Genomic DNA, 23,026 nt, shown 5'->3' with positions numbered 1-23,026 from the left:
TTTCTGTCACTTGCAAGTAATAAAGCTCTGATCATCAAAATTAAACTGCTGAATTCAGCATGCCTGCAAGTCTTTAAGAACAGGGTTGAGGCTGCTTATCTTGGGTGTTTTGGGTCTTCTTTGCTTGAAGGCAGGGTGCTGGACCAACTGACATCTTCAGCTCCAACCCTGAGAGTGTTGCCAGAAAAGGACAACACTCAGTGTGCCTGGACTCAGTGTGCCTGGGCCCATTTTACAGCTGGAGGTGTGAAGACATCAGGAAGCTCGACAGTGACGTGTAAAGCAAGAATATGCAAAAGTTCCTTGAACTCTCCATGTTCCTCCAAGGGTAGCGTAAACCCCTCGCTGCCATATTCCCATGAGTGTTAGAACCTTCAGCAGACACCTGGATGCCCATCTTCATCCTCCCCTCGGCTGCACCCCTCCCCTCTTCACAAGGGGCTCTCCTTGAACAGATTCCAGATCTCAAACTTGATCTCTCTCTGACCCAGTCCTGGTATCTTGGCATAAAACAAGCCAGAAGTGAAGGTTATACACAAAAGGGGGAAAAGCTTTTAAAATAATTTACCATCTGTCAGTCATTTGGGTGCAAGTCTCACACACACAGCCCCAAGCATGTACACACACACACACACACACGGGGCACTCGTGCACTCAGGTACACGGACACACTGTACAGGGCAATCCACTGCCATTCACAACCAAAGCCTGCCCTGTAATAAACACACCAAGGAAAGCTTTTTCTCTGCCAAGAGTCACAGCAGCAGCAGAGACCAGAGAAGAAAAGGCCCTCTCCATCCTGGATCTGTATGTCCTTCTAAGCTGGGGGTGTCTTGATGTGTGTGGCTATGTGAGTAGTAAGACCAACCACAGAGATTAATCACAACCACGAAGCAGCTTACTAGTGTGTGGTGCTGTGCTACACCCCTCACCACCAGCCCCAGGAGCCCCGGGGGAGGGGGCCGGCACAGCAGACCCGGCCAGGCTTTTGTGGACTCCAGCCTGAATCCTGGCTGGCTCACCCTCTCCTTAACTTGCCCTTAACCACAAATGGAGCCAACCTCCATGTGGCCTGTCCGAACACGGGCTAAATAATCCAAAGTGCAAGCCCAACGACTATAACTAGGTGCCACTTTCTTTGGTGCCCATGGCTTAAATAAGCCAGACCAGGGGTGGCCCTGGTGGGAGCTTTGGTTGACAAGGAGCCAGAGGCCTGCCTTCTAGCCCTGGCCCAGCCCCCTACTGGCTGTCAGACCTTGGGTGCATCCCCTGACTGCTCCAGGTGTGATGTTTCACCCAAAAAAGAAAAGGTCTGGGTGAATCCATCTCTGAGGTTTTCCAGTTCCAATATTTTGTGATTCTGCAATCCACAGAACCGTCCCCAGTTTGCCAGTCGTTCCAACTTCCTTCTCCTTTCTCCCCCCAACCCCGCTCCTTCCCAGTGTATCTAGGGAGGCCCAGAAACCAGCAGGACTGTGCATTGGGCTGAGGGCCCTGGAGAAACCTGGCAAAAGGAGATTCAGCAGGTGTAGAGCTCTCAGGAACCAGCAAGGAAAGGCATTCATCTCCAACAAGGGCTCCATGCAGGCACAGGGGCTCAGCTTTTGGGCACTGGTCCCTAAGAATCACCTGGGAAAGTTATTTAAATATGTGTATCCCTGGAGCCCACTGGGACTGAGACCAAAGAATCTTCATTTTCTTTTTTTTTTTTTTTTTTGCGGTACGCGGGCCTCTCACTGTTGTGGCCTCTCCTGTTGCGGAGCACAGGCTCCGGACGCGCAGGCTCAGTGGCCATGGCTCACGGGCCCAGCCGCTCCGCGGCATGTGGGATCTTCCCAGACCGGGGCACGAACCCGTGTCCCCTGCATCGGCAGGCGGACTCTTAACCACTGCGCCACCAGGGAAGCCCCCACTTTCTTTTTTTAAAATTTATTTATCTTTATTGAAGTATAGTTGATTTAAAATGTTATGTTAGTTTCAGGTGTACAGCAAAGTGATTCTGTATATATATATTCTTTTTTGGATTCTTTTCCCATATAGGATATTACAGAATATTGAGTAGAGTTCCCTGTGCTATACAGTAAGTCCTTGTTGTTTATCTATTTTATATATATATATATATATATATATATATATATATATATAAAGTACTGTGTATATGTTACTCCCATTCCTAACTTATCCCTCCCCCTAGCCTTTCCCCTTTAGTAACCATAAGTTTGTTTTCTGTCTGTGAGTCTGTTTCTGTTTTGTAAATAAGTTCATTTGTATCATTTTTTTAGATTCCACATGGAAGTGATATCATATGATGTTTCCCTTTCTCTGTCTGATTTACTTCACTTAGTATGATAATCACGCTGCTGCAAATGGCATTATTTCATTCTTTTCTATGGCTGATGGTCCACTGTGGAATCTTCATTTTAAACAGTTACCCCTGGTGAGCCTGACGCAGGTGGTTCACAGATGAGAAACGCTGGAGGGAACCGCCGGTCCCGGCCCTGCTTCCTGCCTATCCCTGTCCTGTTGCCCACAGCAGCCCTGGTGACCACAGGAAGAGCTGTCAAGAGCCACAGGCACAGAAAACCGTCAAGGTGCCATGCCTAGGTCCCAGAGTCAAGATGTCACGGGTCGCAGATGGACGCAGAGAGCAGCTCCATTCCTAAAGACTAGTGCTGGGCACATCTGCCGCAGCCAGGCTCTGAGTCCATATATAGGGAGCTCCTGAAAGCAGGCCACCCCAGATGGAGTTCACGATCCAGGTGAGCAGCTCCTGGCACAGTGATGGAGCGGGAGAAGGAAGCAGACATGATCATGGTGCCATCTGAGGGAACATTTTACCTGGGCCACTGAAATGGACAAATAACCTTCAAAAGCTCCTTTAGACCCTGAGGACACATGACGCTAGATGAATCAGTCTGTGTTAATAAAATAGGAAACTGAAAACATCCAGAGTATCTACAGAGCTACAGTATCTCTGACAGAACATAGAGAGTTAGAGTAGCCTGTATAACTCCCAGAGCACCTTGCCTGCATCACCCTTATTGTGGATTAATTGCTAGCTGTCTGATTCTCCACTGGACCACCAACTCTGTTGCAGCTCTGTCCCCAGCTTCTGGCCCACTGTCCCATACATAATAAGGACTGACCTGTATAAAGTATTTAGTGTGTGCAGGCCCCATTCTAAACCCTTCACTCATGTTGTCTCTTTAATTCTCATTACAACCTTATGGAGATAGGTACCATCATAATGCCTATTTTACATATGGGGCAACTGAGGCCAAAGATGGTTGAATAACTCGTCCAGGGTCACACAGCTAGTAAGTGGCAGAGCCAGGAATGGACCCAGATGGCTCAACTCTCAGGGTCTCTGCTTTTAACTATTAAGCCATGCTGGCACTTAGCAAGTGCTCAATAAAATATTTATTGGTTTGAAAACACTCCCGAAGTGTTTTCAGTGAGTTTAACTGAGAATTATGTAGACATCACCCAATATATGAAAACAAAAAAGTTGAGCCAAGTACAAAATAAGCTAATATCCTGTGTTTTCTGCAAGAGACAAGCTTAATTAGAGTTTAGGTAATTAAAGCTTTCATGGTTTCTAAAAAAAAATACAATACATTCATTTATGCAAATCTACTCTGGAGCATGATTTTTGAAAAATACTATGTAACTCGCTTCTCACAGAAAATGACTTAAGAGTCTCCCTGAGAAGTGAGCGTCTCGGGATGTGGCTGTTGCCCGTGCCTGTGTTAGTCTGTAGACCCCTATTCTAGAGCCGGTGGTTCCAACCAATCACCCCAGCTCCCAGCACTGCGAGAGGCAGGTTGTTCCTCGGGAAGGGGCTGGCGTGGCAAGAAGGGGTCCTGCCAGCTGGTCCTGGAAATGATGCCCACCTGTACATTCTACCTAGCCTTCTCCTACCAGCCCTATTGGCCACAACTTCCAAACTTGCTTCTCTCTCCAAGATCGTCCTTGCTGTTCATTTCAGCTGGAGGTAACTCATCAGAATTAAAATATCGACCAGGGGAGGAAAAGACAAGGCGATTTTTCCCAGGCCGGTTCAGGTGAGCGGTTGTGAGGTTTCCAAGAGTTCATGCACGTGAAAGGATTCTAATTCCTGAGCCCCACAGAAGTGCAGGGGATTGCTATTATCACCACCTACCAGCAATCAGACACCGAGGTGGATAACAGCGGCAAGGTTATTGGGCAGTCCGTGTCAGGTGAAGTTAGGAACTTATATGTAATCACTATTGATCCTTCCAACCAGCAACTGAGGTAGGTCCTATTAGCCTCTGTTTTATAGATGAAGAAACTGAGACTCAGAAAAGTTCATCAACAGGCCCAAGATAGGGCTTCCCTGGTGGTGCAGTGGTTGAGAGTCTGCCAGCCGATGCAGGGAACATGGGTTCGTGCCCCGGTCCGGGAAGATCCCACATGCCGCGGAGCAGCTGGGCCCGTGAGCCATAGCCGCTGAGCCTGCGCGTCCGGAGCCTGTCCTCCGCAACGGGAGAGGCTACAACAGTGAGAAGCCCGCGTACCAAAAAAAAAAAAAAAAAAAAAAAATCAAGTAATCAGCTCAATAGATGCAGAAAAAGCATTTGAAAAAAAATCAATAATCCTTCACGATAAAAATGCCCAGAAAACTAAGAATAGAAGTGAACTTCTTAAAATTGACAAAGGGCAATTCTGAAATAAAACTACAGCTAACAACATACTTTATGGTGAAAGATTGAATGATTTCCCCTGAGACAGGGAACAATGAAAAGATAACTGCTCTTAACCCATCTATTAAATGAGCAGGAGTGTGTGTGTGTGTGTGTGATGGTGATAAAATTCACCACTGTAATTTTAGAGTGTACAATTCAGTGGCATTCAGTGCATTCACAATACTGTGTAACCATCACCACTATGTAGTTCCAGAATTTCTCATCACCACAAAAGGAAACGCTGTGCTCCCCATTCTCTGCTCCCTCCAGCCCTAGGCAACCACTAATCTAATATCTGTCTCTATGGATTTGCCTCTTCTGGCTATTTCCTATAAATAGAATCATACAATATGTGGCCTCTTTCACTGAGTATAATGTTTTCAAAGTTCACCCATGTGGGGACATATATCGGTACTTCATTCCTTTTTATGGCCGAACAATATTCCACTGTATGGAGAGACCACATTTTGCTTATCCAGTCATGTGTTGAGGGACAGGTGTGTGTATTTTAACAGAAAGATGGCCTTTATCCTCAAGGAATGAATCTCTATGGTGGGATTTCAAGCATAACATCAAACTGGAGATAAGAGAGTTGGCAGCAAGGGCCTTTCTCAGAACTTTCAAGTCACAATTCAGAAATCACTTGTTCTGGGACTAGCTCTGTGGGAGTGGCAATGAGGCGGGATGTCTAATGGTACATGCTCCCCACAGGTGTCAAGGCTTCCAAACCACTTCTGCCTGGTAGGGAGGTTACTACAGGACGCCATCTGGCAGGCTCTTGGAATCAAAGCTTACATCTCAGGCTACTCACCCCCCATTTCACTGGGGGAGGACGTGTCATAAGAATAACTAGGTTTCCACACACAGGCTGTTTGCACAAGCATAAAGGAAGGGAGGATCTGAGTGCTCCCCTGGATAATTTAATCCCCACGTCAGCCCAACTGCTGTCTTGGGTTCTCTCCATAACATATATACACACAAAAAATTAATTACGCAACTTCTAATAATGCACCAAATAGGTCTTCTTAAAGGCAGTTAAATCAGTCCAGTTTGAAAACGTCTGGCTGGGCCAAGCTTTCTTTGTGAGGCTAAGTACTGTAGTGGTTCAGAACAAAGGCTTTAGAATCAGGTAGACCTACATTCAAATAGTGCCTCTGCTACCATTAGCTCTGGGAATTTAAACAGGAGATACAACCTCAATTTCTTCACCTATAAACTGGGAACAGTAGTTAACAGTACCAAACTCAGTGCATTCTTACCACCATATCTGAAGAATGCAGCATGGTGCCTAGGAGAAGCAATTTTTAATGTGATTATTAAAAATCACCATCATCAACGTTTACTGAGATTTTATGAGAGGACAGACTAAGGATCGCAACTGCCAACTCTACGTTATTCGATACAATTAAACCATGAGCTTAAATGGTTCAAATTTATCCCATCATCTTACATTCCTATAGATTTCATCCAGTAGCTGAATTTGGGGGAGGAAAAGAAAAAGGACCCACACAAAACTTTCCCAGTTGAAGACATTTTTATTTCGGTACGCACCTGAGTCCCTGGCAGGATGGGCCTGTCCTCCGCGGGAGGACATGTCCTCCCCCTGCTTTGGGAGAGGATGGGGGCCCTGCCCTGAGGGGGCAGCTGGGGGATGAGGCAAAGGGCTATGTGACAGTGATGGGTCACAATGAGGCAAAGGGCTATGCGACAGTGATAGGTCACAAAGGGCACCAGAGGATAAACAGGCTGTGCCAGGGGGTTAGGCTGAGAAAGTGGTCACTTCTCTCACTAGGACTGAAGTTCACCACAGCCTCTTGGGGAGATAAAAACCCAGAAGCAGAAGTGAGGGGAGGCAGAGGGGGAGCCTACCATACCTCTCTACACACTTGAAGAGATTCAGCCTGGGGTTCAGGCGCCCTACAGCGTCCCCGCTGTGATCATCTGTGCCCCTACCCACGCCCCTGCCTCTGGGAGACCCTGAGGCAAAGGTGGGGCCTGTGGGGCAGGCTTGGAAGACCTGCCATAGGGCTACCTGTGTGTGACGAAAGAGCACCGCAGCTCGCTCTTCTGCCAGTGAGGCCGCGGGAGGGAAGAGCCAGGGGCCCACCTTAACCGCGCTGCCTGTCGTGATCAAAGGCAGCCATGAGTGGGGACTCTCTGCTCCCCTATCACACGGCCCAGAGCAGCACCGGGGTGGGCCTGTTCAACACCACCACGGGGAAGCTGCAGCAGCAACTGCGCAAGGGCGAATACCACATATTCAAGGACGCACCGGTATTCGAGAGCGACTTTATCCAGATCACGAAGAGGGGAGACCTGATTGACGTGCACAACTGTGTCTGCACGGTGACCGTGGGCATCACATCCAGCAGCCCCGTCCTCCCACTCCCAGACACCATGCTGCTGGCCCGATGGGCCACCGGCTGTGAAGAGCACGCTGAGCACAGCCAGGCCGCCAAGGGCAAGAGCCACGAGGCTGCAAAGACCTTAGAGCTCACCAGGCTCCTGCCCTTGACGCTCGTGAGCATCTCCACTCACAATCGCGAGAAACAACAGCTGCGCGTGAGGTTTGCCACTGGCCGCTCCTGGTACCTGCAGCTGTGTGCCCCTCTGGACGCGCAGGAAGACCTCTTCACCTCTTGGGAAGAGCTGATTTACCTCCTGCGACCACCAGTGGAGGGTCTCAGCTGCACCTACGCCGTTCCAGCCTGGGACATGATCTGCATGCCTGTGTTCGAGGAGGAGGAGGACGGCAGGAGCCCGGCAGTGGAGGATTTCCAAGGAAAGTGGGATCAGGACCAGGTGAGCATCTGCAGCCTCCACACGTGCTCTGAGCTGGCCGGGGCCACGTCCGCAGCTTTTGCTGGTGGGGAGGGGATCCAACTGGACTCCCACGAGCCCGATACCATGCCCGATGTGGCCACTGCAAAAGCAAAACCTACAGTGCTTGACAAAGCGTCAGCATCGCGGGCAACGACAAAGGTGGAGACAGCGGGGGTGGCAGGAGGCACCGCAGCGGGTGCTTTGAGCGTGGCAGTGATCAAGTCTCCTGCCCCTGAAGAGCAGAGCACGGCCACAGCAGCCACAGCCAGCAACGGTCCAGGAGGAAGCAAAACCAGCATAGCCACTGGGGGCACTGCCAGAACATCCCTGAGGAGCAGGAAAACGGTGCTGCGAACAATTCAGGGTATGCTTGGCAGGTGCCGCGAGCTCTTCAGGGTATGCTTCCAGCAAGTCCACCAGCCTCTCCCCAGAGGCCGGCGTGACTGTGGTCGGAGCAGAACCCACCGGCAAGACTGCTGAAGGAAGAGCCGACGAGGAGGACGAGGGGACCCTAATCTCAACCTTGCCACAGGAAGGCAAAGTGAGTGAACAGGATGGCAGCTCACAGAGGGTGTCCCAGGCCCGCAAGGGAAGAAGGGAGAGAAGGGAGCACTGGGGAGAGGACAGAGCTCTTACGAGCCCCTCGCTCTGCAGTTCAGTGGAAAGCCACCACAAGGCAGCGGGGAACAAGCCCATCCAGAAAGCAGCTGGCCCGTGCTCAGGCGGCCACAGAGCCACTAGAGATGACCAAAAGGACAAAGGCCACGGCAGCCCGGGGGGCAGCGAGCAGGGCACTGCTCACAAAGGCATCAGCCGTGCTCCCATCACCAACGAGTCCAGGACCTCGCACAAATCGGGCAGGAGCTTATCTACAGCGAGTTCAGGTCCCACCACCGAGAGACTCAGCAGGATCAGCTCTTTCTTCAGGAATGTCAGAGCCAGTCTCACTGCAAAGACAGTGGCCTCCTCACGCGATAAATATGTGAGCATCCTGGTGAAGCCAGTGGAAGGGACCCGAATGGAGGCCGTCGTAGAGACAGCAGAGAGTGGCCAGGGGCTGGAGATCACTGGAGGTGTGACATCTGACACCATGGAGCCAGTGACCGCTGAAGCCCATCAATAGGACCTAGAGCTGGGAGCTGCAAAGGGGACCAGGGCTCAGGGAAATACCCCTGGAGAGCCCATTTCAGCTTCCTCACTGCAATTTCAATAAAAAAACAAACAATCTGAGAATGCATGCAGTGTTTTGTCTGAATTTCTAGGTCCCAAAGCCCAGCCGTAGCCTCACAGTGGATTCTGTGATGTCAGCTGTGCCACAGTCTGACACCCAGTGTCCAGTCAAGGCCAGCCCCACCTCACACACATGCTCCGCGCCAACAGCAGTGCTGCATCTGGCCTCCACTCCTTTCTGGCTTTGCCCCCCAGGGCCATGGCTCAAAGTCAGACTATGGTCTGGGAAGCTCTCCTTCACTATCCCCCTATGCTTTTTATAAACGCTTATTCCCCAGGAAGGTCTGTAAACAAAGCAAGAACAGGACTCATGTCCCCTCGGGCTATTCAGTGGACAGAAATAAGTATTAGCTAGCAATCAGAACCGCAAGCACTCTCATCTAGACTTAGCCGTTCCCTGCCCAGGTATTAGCTCGCAATCAGAACAGCAAGTATTAGCTAGCGTGCCATCGTAAGCATACCACTCGATGACATTTCGCAAGATAAGCAACCCCACGAAACTAGCACCTGGCGAAGAATCAGAACATCACTGCAACTCTGGAAGTGCCCCCTTGCAGTCACTCAAGGGTAACCACCACCCTAGCTTCCAACACCATACATGAATGTTGTTTGCTTTTCAACTTTACATACTGGAATCACGTAGTATGTACTCTTTGACTCTGGTTTCTTTCCCTTAACATTATATTTATGAGGTTTGTGCATGACTTTCCTGGCGATCGTCCATTTATTTTCACTGCTATACAGTATCCCAGTGTGTGATGATACTACAACTTATTTTGTTATTGATATGTTATCAGTTTGGGGCTATTAAAAATAGTGCTATTATGAACATTTATATACAGATCTGTTGGTAAAAATATACATAAACTTCTGTTCGGCATATACATAGGAATGGAATTGAATATATGCATATGTTCAGCTTCTGATTATACTGCCAAGCTATTTTCCTTCCAAAATGACTGTGGAAACAATAATTCCCACCAGGAATGTATTAAAGTCCTGGTTGTTTCACATCCTTGCCAACATTTGATACTGTTTAGCTCTTTCCATTTAGCCATTCAGGTGGGATATAGTGACTTTTCTCCCTTTTTCATGATAAAAATATACTGAAAAATATATAATTGGGCTTCCCTGGTGGCGCAGTGGTTGAGAGTCCGCCTGCCGATGCAGGGGACACGGATTCGTGCCCCGGTCCGGGAGGATCCCACATGCCGCGGAGTGGCTGGGCCCGTGAGCCATGGCCGCTGAGCCTGCGCATCTGGAGCCTGTGCTCCGCAACGGGAGAGGCCACAACAGTGAGAGGCCTGTGTACCGCAAAAAAAAAACCATTCCAACTCTTTAATTAATTCAGCTGTCCTTTCCTGGGTCTTCTCCAGCTCCATTATGTCATTCTTAAGAAGCAATAGCCAATATGGCACAGGATTTTCCAGGTGTCCACTTTTGGGAAATCTGATTTCTAACTCTCAGAGGCAGCTCTCTCTCAATCTCTCTCTCTCTCTTTCTCTTTCTCTCTCTCTCACGCGCGTGCGCGCGCGCGCACACACACACACACACACACACACACACACACACACACACACACTCAGCCACATCTGCCATAGAAGTGTCCATCCTATTTACCAGGACCCCTACCTGCTCTCTTGTTGATAAAAGAGAATGCTCTACTCGCACCCAGATCAAAATATCACACTACCATCTAGCTGCACGTGCATATGATGAAAAGAAAGAGCAAAGTCAGTTCTGATTGCAAAGCTGTAAAACTGATCTCTGATTTATTTTCCATCCACACGTGATCCTAGAGATACAGGACTTTAATTAAGGAGAGAGGAAGAGAGAGAGAGAAAACACAAAGGAGAAAAACTATGAGCCATAACCATCGCCAAGCTTGCTGCAAGGGAAAAGACTCCAGGATCAAGGTTTAGCCAGGCAGAAGGAAGCAACATGCCATCCCATAACTTTTGCTGGAGGTCTAAGTCCACACCTCCCAAGCTGCCCAGTTCTCAAACCTGTGGGGACTTCGGAGAGTACTCAGACCACCCAGAGTTCCTCCAGGAGTCGGGTGAGGATTTGAGGAAGGGTGGGTAGAGAGCCACAGCCCTCAACATGTAAACAGTCTAACAACCAACATAAATGTTTATATTTCCCATGATGAGATCCTCTGTCTTTGGGGAGAGAAATGTTAATAATACCACGTTTTATCATGCGCTCATGGCCCTGTCAAGTTTGATCGTTACTGCCAGGTCCCGCAGCACAGCTGACTCTAAGCAACTTTACTATAAGGGACAAAAGGCCTGTTTTCCAATTTTATTTCTGAAATATTGAAATACACCAAAGCAAACTGTTTTGTTTCCCATGTGGTCTGTGTTTTTGTGTTTGAGGAGGTTTTCAGGTTTTACAAATTTTAGTTCAAATAAGAAGTGACTGCAGGGGACTTCCCTGGCAGTCCAGTGGTTAGGACTCCGTGCTTTCCCTGCCGAGGGCCCAGGTTCGATCCCTGGTCCGGGAACTAAGTTCCTGCAAGCTGTGCAGTGCGGCCAAAAAACAAAAAGTGACTGTAAATTCTCTGAGAGAGTCCCCTTCTGCTCTTTGGGACCTATTTGCCGATCTATGATTGGCCCTAAGAGTCTGATGACCCTTAGCATTGACTGCAGGCTGAGTTCGGCCTGCTGAAACTATTGTAAGCCAGAAAAGTACAGAAACCTGGGGAAACTTTTCCCTGGCGCAGGGAAAGCAGGCTTGTCACATAAGCACCTTGACAATAAGCTCAGGTATCATAGGGTCTACACCCTACTTCCCTTTGCTGCCCCGGATCAGCCCAGTAGTGATGTGTTACCCTCCTCCACGTCAGTCCTGGTGGTGACCAGTGGCACAGGGGATGGACAAGAGGGTTAGAGGGAAAATACATCCACAAGACCTGCATATAGTTAATAAAAATGTATAAATTTTAAAAATAGGTACTTAGCCTTTCCTAAGCTAATAGGACATGTGTTAGAAAAGAGTAATGAGGACAACAGGATAGTTGCCAAAGAAAACCAAAGCCATCTTTAACCCTAATTTGAGAAAGAGACCCTAAGAATGAAGACTAGTGTGTGCTGGTGTTACTTCTTTTTTCTCACAGCCCTTCAACAAATTCAGTCACCCATTCACTCATTCATTCAATTCAAGGAGCACTTATTAGGCACTTATCTGTGCCAAACATTGTGCTGAGAGCTTTACAGACATTATCTCATTTCATCCTTTCACAAACCTGCCCAATAGGATTTGTTGTTATACAGAGGAGGGAGAGAAGCAAGGACATATGGCTTTTCATTCTACCCAGAAGAACTACAGAGCCACTTAGAAGAGCTATAGTCTGTTCTTGCTACATCAGTTAGGAATACTTCAGCTGCAAGTTGCAGACAAACCTACTCCAAATGCCTTAAACAATAGGGGAATTTATTATTTCTCACAGCAGAGCATCCAAAGACAGGGTGAGCTCAGGATGGGGGGATTCAGCACCTTAATAGTGCCAAGTCCTATGTTCTTTACATCTTTTACCTGCCATCCTGCGTGTCAGCATCATCCTCAAGATGACAGAAAAACGGCTGCCATATTCAGATAGTTTTTCTTTTAAGGGCAAGGACAATGTCTGTAGAAGCACCTTTGGAAGAATTCTTTCATGTCTCCTAGGCCAGAATCAGGTCACATGCCCTTTCCAAAGCCCATCACCTGCAAGGCGAACAAAAACAACCATGAAGGGGCTTCCCTGGTGGCGCAGTGGCTGAGAGTCCGCCTGCCGATGCAGGGGACGCGGGTTCGTGCCCTGGTCTGGGAAGATCCCACATGCCGCGGAGCGGCTGGGCCCGTGAGCCATGGCCGCTGAGCCTGTGCGTCCGGAGCCTGTGCTCCGCAGCGGGAGAGGCCACAACAGTGAGAGGCCCGTGTACCTCAAAACAAAAAGAACAACCATGAAGATGAAGAAGAAGAGGAAGAGTTAGACGGAGGATGTTTATTATCACACCCCTCAGTGTTATTTTCATCTGGTACAAGTAGTTTCCAGAGTGATAGCTGGAAACATCAGTGAAATCATCTGGGATGCTTTAGAAAACGTCAGTCTCTGGGGCTTTTCCTCAGAATCTCTGGAGTCCAGAAATGTATATTTTTTTTAATTTATTTTATTCAAGTACAGTTGATTTACCATGTGTTAATTTCTGCTGTACAGCAAAGTGATTCAGTTACACATATATACATTCTTTTTCATATTCTTTTCCGTTATGGTTTATCACAGGATATTGAATGTAGTTCACTGTCCTGTACAGTAGGACCTTGTTGCTTATCCATTCTACATACAATAGATGGCTCCTGCTAATCCCAAACGCCCAATTCATCCCTCCCCCACCCCCTCCCCCTTGGCAACTACAAGTCTGTTCTCTATGTTTGTGAGTCTATTTTGTAGATAAGCTCGCTAGTGTCATATTTTCAATTCCACACATAAGTGATACCATATGGTATTTGTCTTTCTCTGTCTGACTTACTTCACTTAGTATGATAATCTCTAGGTCCACCCATGTTTCTGCAAGTGGCATTATTTCGTTCTTTTCTATGGCTGAATAATATTCCATTGTATATATGTACCACATCTTCTTTATCCATTCATCTGTTGATGGACATTTAGGTTGTTTCCATGTCTTGGCTATTGTAAATAGTGCTGCTATGAACATAGGGGTGCATGTATCTATTTGAATTAGAATTTTGTCTAGATACATGCCCAGGAATGGGATTGCTGGGTCATATGGCAACTCTACTTTTAGTTTTTGAGGAACCTCCATACTGTTTTCCATAGTGGCTGCTGCACCACCTTACATTCCCACCAAGAGTGTAGGAGGGTCCCCTTTTCTCCACACCCTCTCTAGCTTTTATTATTTGTACACTTTTTAATGATGGCCATTCTGACTGGTGTGAGATGATAGTTTTGAATTGCACAGAAATGTAACAAGCCCCCCGGTTGATTCTCACGTTCAGTGACTTTGAGAATATTAAAATACATCCTCAGACCCTATAAGAGATGATGCAGGTACTTAGTGTGGTCTACTAGCCCTTCCGGAGCTGCCCTTGCCCCCGTTCCTCACTCCAGCTACGCTGAACTCCCAGAATATGCCAATCCCATTCTCACCTCAGGGCCTTTGCCTTTATGTTCCTGGGCAGGTTAAATAACAGCTGCCCAAAAGATGTCCATATTCTATCCTCATAACCTGTGACTATGTTATAGGACTTGGCAGTCTTGATTAAGTTACATTTACCTTTGTTTCTTTCCCATTTCCTACCCACTACAGAATTGATCAAGTTTTCTTTACTCCTTTATTTTTCCTCTGCTGATTTGAAAGCTAGACTTTTATTTTTATTATCCTAATTACCTGTACCTTTTAATATACATACATAACTACATATTTTCCTAATTCTAAAGCTGTTCATTGTCTCTCATCTCTTCCAAAATAAAGCAACTATCTCCTGAGAACCGATAACCTTCATTTTTCTTGTTGCACCCTTTGTTAAACAGGAAAAAAAGTTTTTACAATAATTAATCTTATTACCAAGAGATACGAATTTCACTTTTCACCAGCTTTTTGGCATCCACTTCCTTCCCTCTGGGATCACTTTTCTTCTCTTTATGTATACCCTTTATTAATCTATACTGGAAAGGTCTTAGAGGGCTAATTCTTTTGGTTTTTGTATTAGTGAAAAGGTCTATGTATCATCTTGAATCTTAAATATTAGTGGGGTTTTTGGCTATGGAATCTGGGTTAATGCCTTTCATCACTCAACACTTGAACATATTATTCTTTTGTTTATATTTATTGTTAGTTATGAGAAATTCATAATGACTGTATTTGTCATTCTTGACCTCCATTACTGATAACAAAGGACTCTAGGTAATTCATATTCATTCCAAATTTCTTGTAAGAAGTTTCTAGGTCAGCTCTGCCCCATGTATCTCTCATCCTCCTGGGATTGGCAAACTAACCTGGACATGTCCTTTTCATGAGAATGAGAAGCACAGGAGCACATATATGTTTGTAAAATCATGCTCTGTACATATGTATGCACACAGAGCTTTCATGTAAAGAGTGTCATACCATACATACTATATCGTCCAACTTTTTTCCACTTAAATAGTATAATAGGCATTATGCTCTGTCAGTACACATAGATTCTACTTTATATGGTTAAAAAAAAAGCTTAAGCAAATGAGCTTAAATAAAAGAAGAGCAAAACTCTTATACCTTCACAACATTCCGTTCATTACTCAGAGATAACCAATTCTATTTTCTGTTTTTCCAATCATTTCCATCATAATCCTTATACTTCTGTGTCACGACTTATGAACTTGATGGTATCAACTGACTCTCCTCTGTCAAATACGATAAAATTTAACTCTATAATACTACCTCTTACCTCACCAGTATTCCCAGAATTTTATTGGCTGTATTTTTCATTGTTCTGCTTGTTACCTTTATAATGATGAATATCCAGTATTAAGTTGTCTGTGCATTATCTACAGGTTAATTATAAAAAATTAAACACCAGTAAATAGGAGCTCTACTGCTGACTATAGCAGATTAGCTTATAAGAGATCAGCCCTCCTGCCAGGAATAACTAAAAAGTTGGGTTTAAAACAATACATTTGCTAAATGCAGTGTGATATCCTAGATTGAATCCAGTAATTTTTTTAAAGACATTAGTGGAGAAATTGATGAAATCAAAACAAAGTCTGCAATTTTGTTAATAGTAATGTACCAATGTTAACTTCTTAGTTTTAGCAAGTGTACCATGGTGATGTAAGATGTTACATGTTACATGAGGAGAAGCTAGGTTAGAGATACATGGAAACTCTCTACTATACTATTTTTGCAACTTTACTGCAAGTCTAAAATTATTTCACAATAAAATATTTATTAAAAGAAAAAAAAAACATTTGAAGGCACTGGAAAGCAGGAAGATTTCGGAGGGCCAGCATATCAAAGAGAAGTACAGAAGGAAGTCAGCTCTCCATGTAGTTTTCAGCCTCAAGGCATCTGCCAATTCTTAGAGCTGCAGATAAGTGGCCAAGAAGCAGAGTGTCAGAGAAGCAGCAGTGAACGTGAGAGCCCCAACCCTGAGAGGCTAAACAGAATTCTAGGCACCCTCACGTGGCTAGAAGAATAAAAATTGGAATTTAGGGCCCATCAAGATAGAGGATCCCTGGAAAACATCCCAGTCATGCCCTAGAAGGGAAATTCCCTAGAAATAAAGGCAAACCAAAATAAACCATTCTTTCCCAAGACCGAAACCCAGCTCTGAATAAACTTAATCCTAGTCTAGATTCAGGTGCACTGTCTGCCATCTCTGGAAACATCATCCACAGATCCCCTGTACAATTTTTATTTCACAACATCCATAGTTCAATCAAAAATAGTTGGTATAATAACAGGCAAGACTAAATGACCGAAAGAGGAAAAAACACACAATAAAAACAGATCCATCAAGAGAATGAGAAGACAAGCCACAGACGGGGAGAAAATATTTGCAAAAGACATATCAGATAAATAACTGTTATCTAAAATATACAAAGAGCTCTTAAAACTCAACAATAAAAAAACAAACAACCCAATTCAAAGATGGGCCAAAGACCTTAACAGATACCTCACCAAAGAAGATGCACAGATGGTAAATAAACATAGGAAAAGATGCTCTGTTTCTATGTCATCAGGGAAGTGCAAACTAAAACAACAGTGAGACATTACACACCTACTAGACATTACAACCTCTACACACCTATTAGAATGGCTAAAATCCAAAACACTGACAACACCAAATGCTGACAAGGATGTAAACAACAGCAACTCTCATTCATTGCCCATGGGAATGTAAATTGGTACAGCTACTTTGCAAGACAAGTTTGATGGTTTCTTAGAAAACTAAACATACTTTTACCATACTTTTTACCATCTGGCAATTGCACCCTCAGTATTTATCCAAAGGACCTGAAAATTTAGGCCCACAGAATAGCCTACACACAGGTGTTAATAGGAGCTTTATTCATAATCATCAAAACTTGGAAGTAATTTAGGATGTCCTTCAGTAGGTGAATGGATAAATACTGTAGTACATCATACAATGGAATATTATTCAGGGCTAAAATGAAATGAGCTATCAAACATGAAAAGACATGGAGGAATCTTAAATGCATATTACTAAGTGAAGGAAGCCAGTCTGAAAAGGCCACTTACTGTAGGATTCCAACTATATGATATTATGGAAAAGGCAAAACTAAGACTGCCAGCCAGTGAAACTCTTCTGTATGAAACTATAATGGTTGATACATGTTACTACACATTTGTCAAAACCCATAAAATGAACACCAAGAATAAACCCTACTGTAAACTATGGACTTTTGGTGATGATGACATGTATATGCTAGTTCATTGAAAGTAAAAACATACCACTCTAGTACCAGATGTTGATGGCGGGGGAGTCCGTGGGTATTTGGGGGAAAAGGGTACATGGGAACTCTCTGTACTTTCCACTCAAACTTTCTGTGAACCTAAAACTGCTCTAAAAAATAAAATCTATAAAAAATAAACTAAACATACCCAAAGGAAATCCAAATATTGCAGTTATCAGATAAGAGCTTTGAAATAACTATGATTAATAACGTTCAAGAAAATAGAAGAAAAGATCGATAACTTCATCAAACTGAGAGAGTCATTGGGACAACTTTAGGATGCTGTGGTGTTTTGTTTCTTTATCTGGGTAATAATATTCATCAAATTATACCCTTTGATTTGTGAATCTAGATTATACCTCAATAAAATAATTTATTCTTGAAATATAAGCAGTATTCATAATATTAAGTTATATAATTATTCACTACAGAACCAAAGAATGTGATTGAACTCAAAAGAAAATGACTGACCCTTTGTCACTAAACCTGTGTAATTTGAAGAAAAATATACTAAAAGTCAGGATCAAAAAGCATTGGCATTTTCCTAGTCCATTCAACTATTTAACAAATAATGAGTGCTTACTGTGTGCTAAGCACTTTACTAGGTGCAGGAAATAGAACAGTGACCGTAATAGACAAAATTCTCTGCCCTCATGGAGCTTACATTCTATTGGGGGTATAAAAAACAAAAACAAAACAAAAAACAAATAAGATATTTATAAGATATAATAAGATTATAAGGAGTATTAAAAGATGCTAAGTTGAATGAAATCCACTTTTTTTTCTTAAAAGCATTCTTCTTGGAGTTATCTGACATCCAGTTCTAACTTTATCTGATTGGTTTTTTGGCCTGCAGTCCAGCTGTCAGACTGGGATTTCTTTCTTTCTTTTTGTCCCATCTTTATTAGAGTATAATTGCTTTACAATGGTGTGTTAGTTTCTGCTGTATCACAAAGTGAAGCAGCTATACGTATACACATAACCCCATATCCCCTCCCTCTTGTGTCTCCCTCCCACGCTCCCTATCCCACCCCTCTAGGTGGTCACAAAGCACCGAGCTGATCTCCCTGTGCTATGTGGCTGCTTCCCACTAGCTATCTATTTTACATTTGGTAGTCTATATATGTCAATGCTACTCTCTCACTTTCCAGCTTACCCTTCCCCCTCCCCGTGTCCTTAAGTCCATTCTCTACATCTGCATCTTTATTCCTTTTGAATACTCTCTGCGTATTGGATTCTGTGTTTTCCCCCTTCTTCAATTCTTTTCTTATTTTGTTGGATTACATACTCAGATTTTTTGTTTGTTTTTGTTTTGCCTTGTTTTGTTTGCTTTGTGTTTATTTTGTTTTGTTTGTGTGGGAGATAAAATTTCTGAATCCTTTCATCTCTGAAATGTGTCCTAACACCTCACACTTGAACGATAGTTTGGCGGGTACTAGAAATCTAGGTTCAAAATCATTTTCCCTTAGGAGTTGAAAGGTATTGCTCAATTCTCTTCTAGTAAACAGTGCTGCTGACGAGAATCATATGGAAATCTGATTATTTTTCCTCAATTGGTAATCTGTTTTTTCCCCTCCATATCCTTTTAGAATCTGCTCTTTTTCCCTATGTCCTGAAATCTAATGAACAGAGAGCTAGATGTGGATATATTTTATTCATCTGTTTGATAGCTAACGGGCTCTTTTAATTTTTTAAAATAGGCTATCTTTCCTGAACTTTGGAAAATTTGATTATCTCCTTTTCTTCATTTCTCTGGTATCTCTTTCTGGAACTTTAATTACATGGGATTATATCTCTTAGTTTGACCTTTTCAGTCTCTTAACTTTTCATTTGTATCTTACATCTTTTCACTCTGTAAAGAAATTTTTTTTCAGTGTTAACTTCCAGGACTTTTATTAAAATGCTTATTTCAGTATTTTAATTTTTAATTCCAAAAATTCTTTCTTGTTCTTTCTCTCTTTTTTAAAGCAGCAGTTATTTTACAAATACAATATTGTCTTGAAGTCCTCTGAGGATACCAACTAAAAATAATTTAAGTCCTCTTCTTTTCTCTATATTATCTGTTTCCTCTGAGATTAGCTCTATATGTTGGTTCTTCTCTTTTGCACTTTACATTTTTTCCCCTTAATGTCTAGAGATCACCTAGTGTATATTACACTAAATAAAGATCTTATTTATAATTATGAATGAAGTTTGACTAATGTAAGTAGATGGTACAACTTTCCTCTGATATTGTATGTGTCTTTCCCACTATGGCTCTCCTCTGGATGAGAAGACTGACTATAAGCTGTGAATATAGCGGAAGGCTGGCAACTGACTGTGTTAGGGGCCATGGGTGGGAGCACGGAAACAGGCTGGTTTCCAATCCCTGCCAAATTAAGAAAGAGCTGAGGTACCAAGAGCCGCACGAAGAAACTTTTCCCATTCCAGATGGGACATTCATGTTTCTTTAAAGAACAAGCCTCTATGTATCAAACACTAACTGCTCTTTATCACTCCAAGGGAGAAGATTTGCTTTTCTTTAAAATGTTAAAAAACAGTTCATATCTAAATTTGGTCAATAAGTGAGATGATGAAACTTTCCCAGTAAAAAATGATGGGCAATTTCCAAGAAATCAATAGATTGTGACAGGAGGAGATGGTACCAGTCGGACTTTAGGTAATGGGAGTGACGTCGGATCAAGTGTGTGACTTCCCTTTTGAAGCCTTTGAAGGAGCAGCATTTATCCGATGGATCACATGCAATCAGACTCACCCCTCACATCTACACCCCACACGAGCAGGAAAGACCACCTGGTGCGAAATCGACTGAGTTGCAAATAATGAAAGATAGTGGGAAATGGAGAGCATGGGAGAGACTCAGACTTGCCAAGAGGAGGGCCAAACAGAAATGAACACTTGCTGACCTTTGGGGTAAGAGACAAACTTTGCTAGGATAGAGTATGTACAATGTACTGGCTATCGGTGCTGTCTCACGTAATACTTACAATAGCCCCATGCAGTAGGTGTGATGACTGCCACCATCTTGCGTTTGAACAGAAAAGTATATCATAGAGGCAAAGAATTCAGGCTGCAGAGCCAAGTGTTGAGAATCAAATCCAGGCTACTCCACTTCCTAGCCAGTGGCCCAGACAAGTGACTTAACATCTCTGTGCCTCACGTTTCTCACCCATAAGATGAAGACAATTAGAGCATGTACCTTGTGGGATTGTTACGAAGATAAATTAATTAATATTCATAAAATAGTGCCTTACAACAGTGCCTACAACATAGTCACTGGTCAGTAAATGCTAGTGTTTTTATTATTACTGGGGAGCTAAGTAATTTGCTAGTGGTAGAGCCAGGATGTTAACCCCGGATATCTCAGACTCCTCGATCCACGCTCTTACCCACCACTCTATGTGGCCCCTCTCAAGCGGTACAGCAAATGCCTCCAAGGCGAGATACCAGGATGCCCAGAATTGCTCCTGACCCAAACATTTCGCTAACAACCTGTTAACTGGGCATCCTACAGGTCAGTAGCTGAAGGCTTTGTTTCCTGTTAAAATATAAATATATCCCCTCATCCCCTGGCCCTCCCAAAACTTTCATTCATCGGTCAGTCACACTGGAGTGTGAATGAGCTCCAGATTCTCTCATGAAAGCAGCTCTTAACTGGAAGGCTGGTGTAGGCAGCTTGATGAGTATCTGAGGGCCCTGAAAACAAAGGGGATAAGCTGAAGGAGCAAAAGGCACAGAGAGCTTCAAAGGGAAACTTCAACCAATCACTTAGGATAGCATTTGACAGTTTTATATTTTCCCTTCATCGTTGCCCTGAAAGACAGGGATTCCTATCATTCCTATCTAATATAAGGAGGAAACTGAGGTTCAGAGACACTAAGCGACTTCCCTGAGGTGATTCAAACTGACAAAGGGCAAGACCCGAACTGGAGTCCAGATCTTCCCAGGCCACACCTTGATTCTGGCCATGGTCCTGGCTCACCCCTCTCCAGCCACTGCACGGTCTGGCTCTGGTTTATTCCTGCCCACAGCCACTCAGATGGAGTCAGGCAGTGCCAACAAGCCCTCGTGTCCCACATTTCTGTCCATTCACTGGCAGCTTCTGCAGCAGGCCCAGATTTATCCAAAAAGAGGAAAGGTCATTGTTCTACACCATGTGCAAGAATATCTGAGTTAAAAATGCAAGATTTGTCATTTGCATGGTGAAGGGAGGCGGGGGAGAGGAAGCATTGTTAGGTGTTGGTAATGTAAAAACATAAGTATGCTGTTATTTATGTAATTAGTTATTGCTTTCATTATGGGTGCAGTCTTAATGGTTATAGTATTTATGTATAATTACCTTAATATTCACTGAAATTTCCAAGTAGCTCTCTAATTAACTGTCTCAAATATATAATTACATTGCATCTTTACGCAAGACTTGCCTAATTAATGTAGTTACACCACTTCTTTTGTGAATGTGCATTATTAAATGCTCTTTGCATCATTCTTCTGACTTCTTGTAATTCACGCTTTACAAAAATTAAGACCCCGAATTAGAAACCTTCACAAGCAGCCCAATGCAGCAGCAAAGCGAGGCTCAGAGCTACTCAAAAAAACAAGGACTTGCTAAGCCTCATTGTGAGTTTCTCGTTATACAATCTTCCTGCTTGGAGGTGAGAGGAGCCCAGAGTAGCCAGGCTCATTAGAACAGGCAGCCTCCAAGTGAGGCCCTAAGGTCTCAACTTTCCTCACCCACCTCAGGCTATTGTCCTCGGGTTAACCTGCCCTCCACAGGGAAGGCCACCTGGTGTCCTGGGACTTCTGCACAACAGGGGTGTTGAGCACTAATTCTTCATCCCCTTTGAGCTAGCATGTCTGAGGCAACCTCTCTAGGTCTTGATTTCATAATCTGTAAAATAGGTACAGTGGCAAATACCTGTCTTCTCAAAAAGTTCTGCAAGAATTAAATGAGGTGATGGACATGAAAAAACTCTGAAGTATATCATGAATGCAGCATATGAGTGCAAGGGATTGTTTCTAGAACCACTTCGCCTTGCTACCAGTGTTCTCACAGAATGTATTGGTTACTCAGTGCTGCATAACAAACTACCCCAAACCTAGTGGCTTAAAACCACCAGCAGGTTATTTTGTTTGTGATTGTGTACCTGGGCAATTTGGTTCAGGTTCCTCGGAGTGATCTTTCTGGTCTGAACCCAGCTCAGCTGTTCTTGGCCAGGCTTACAGCCATGAATGGGGCCACAGCGGGGATGGCCAAGACCTCTCTCCATGTGGCCTCTTGCCCTCTTCCAGGCTCACCTTGGCATATTCAGTGTTGGAAACATTTCCAGCCCAAGATCAAAAGCTACAAGGCTTCTAGACCCAGAACTTGCACAACACTCTGTTCATCAAAATGCCTCACAAGACCAGCCCAGATTCAAGGACTGAGGAAAGAGACAGCACATCCTAATGGGAAGAGCTTTTGCCGCTGTCTGCAGTTTATTACCTTCAACCTGTTCTTTCCAAGAAGAAAATAACCCTTCAACTGATCAATAACCAAGGGTTTGTTGAGCACCTGCTATGGACTTTGCATTGTGGGAGATCCCACAGGGGATCCAGAAGGAGTTAAGACAGCTCTATGATCAGGACACTCAAGATGGCTGTTCTCTTGCTCTCTGTGCATCCCCTGCTCGACCAGTGCCTGCTTCACCCATACCCTACTCACGTGACTGACCTTCCTACATCCTTGCCCCAGGTTCTAGCTTTAGATCAGAACTCTCCACTATGCTTATCAAAGGGGTGTTGAGGGGCATGCCCAGAATAAAAC

At 44.3% G+C, this 23,026-nt stretch overlaps 1 protein-coding gene across 1 annotated transcript; it reads left to right on the top strand.

Annotated features, from left to right (window-relative positions):
* Positions 1–6,578: 6,578 nt before the first annotated feature.
* LOC307177913 (Golgi-associated RAB2 interactor protein 4-like) lies at positions 6,579–8,652 on the top strand (the record flags this gene model as incomplete). The annotated part of the gene is made up of 2 exons (XM_079905441.1): positions 6,579–7,893; positions 7,925–8,652. Exons 1-2 carry the CDS (start codon positions 6,849–6,851, stop codon positions 8,650–8,652), a joined length of 1,773 nt encoding a protein of 590 aa, XP_079761567.1. The 5' UTR covers positions 6,579–6,848.
* Between the last annotated feature and the right edge of the window lie 14,374 nt (positions 8,653–23,026).

The sequence above is a fragment of the Stenella coeruleoalba genome, assembly GCF_951394435.1.
Source record: "Stenella coeruleoalba genome assembly, chromosome: 1".
NCBI lineage: Eukaryota > Metazoa > Chordata > Mammalia > Artiodactyla > Delphinidae > Stenella > Stenella coeruleoalba.
The sequence above is the reverse complement of the archived record's forward strand: the minus strand, read 5'-3'. Positions and strand labels throughout refer to the sequence as shown.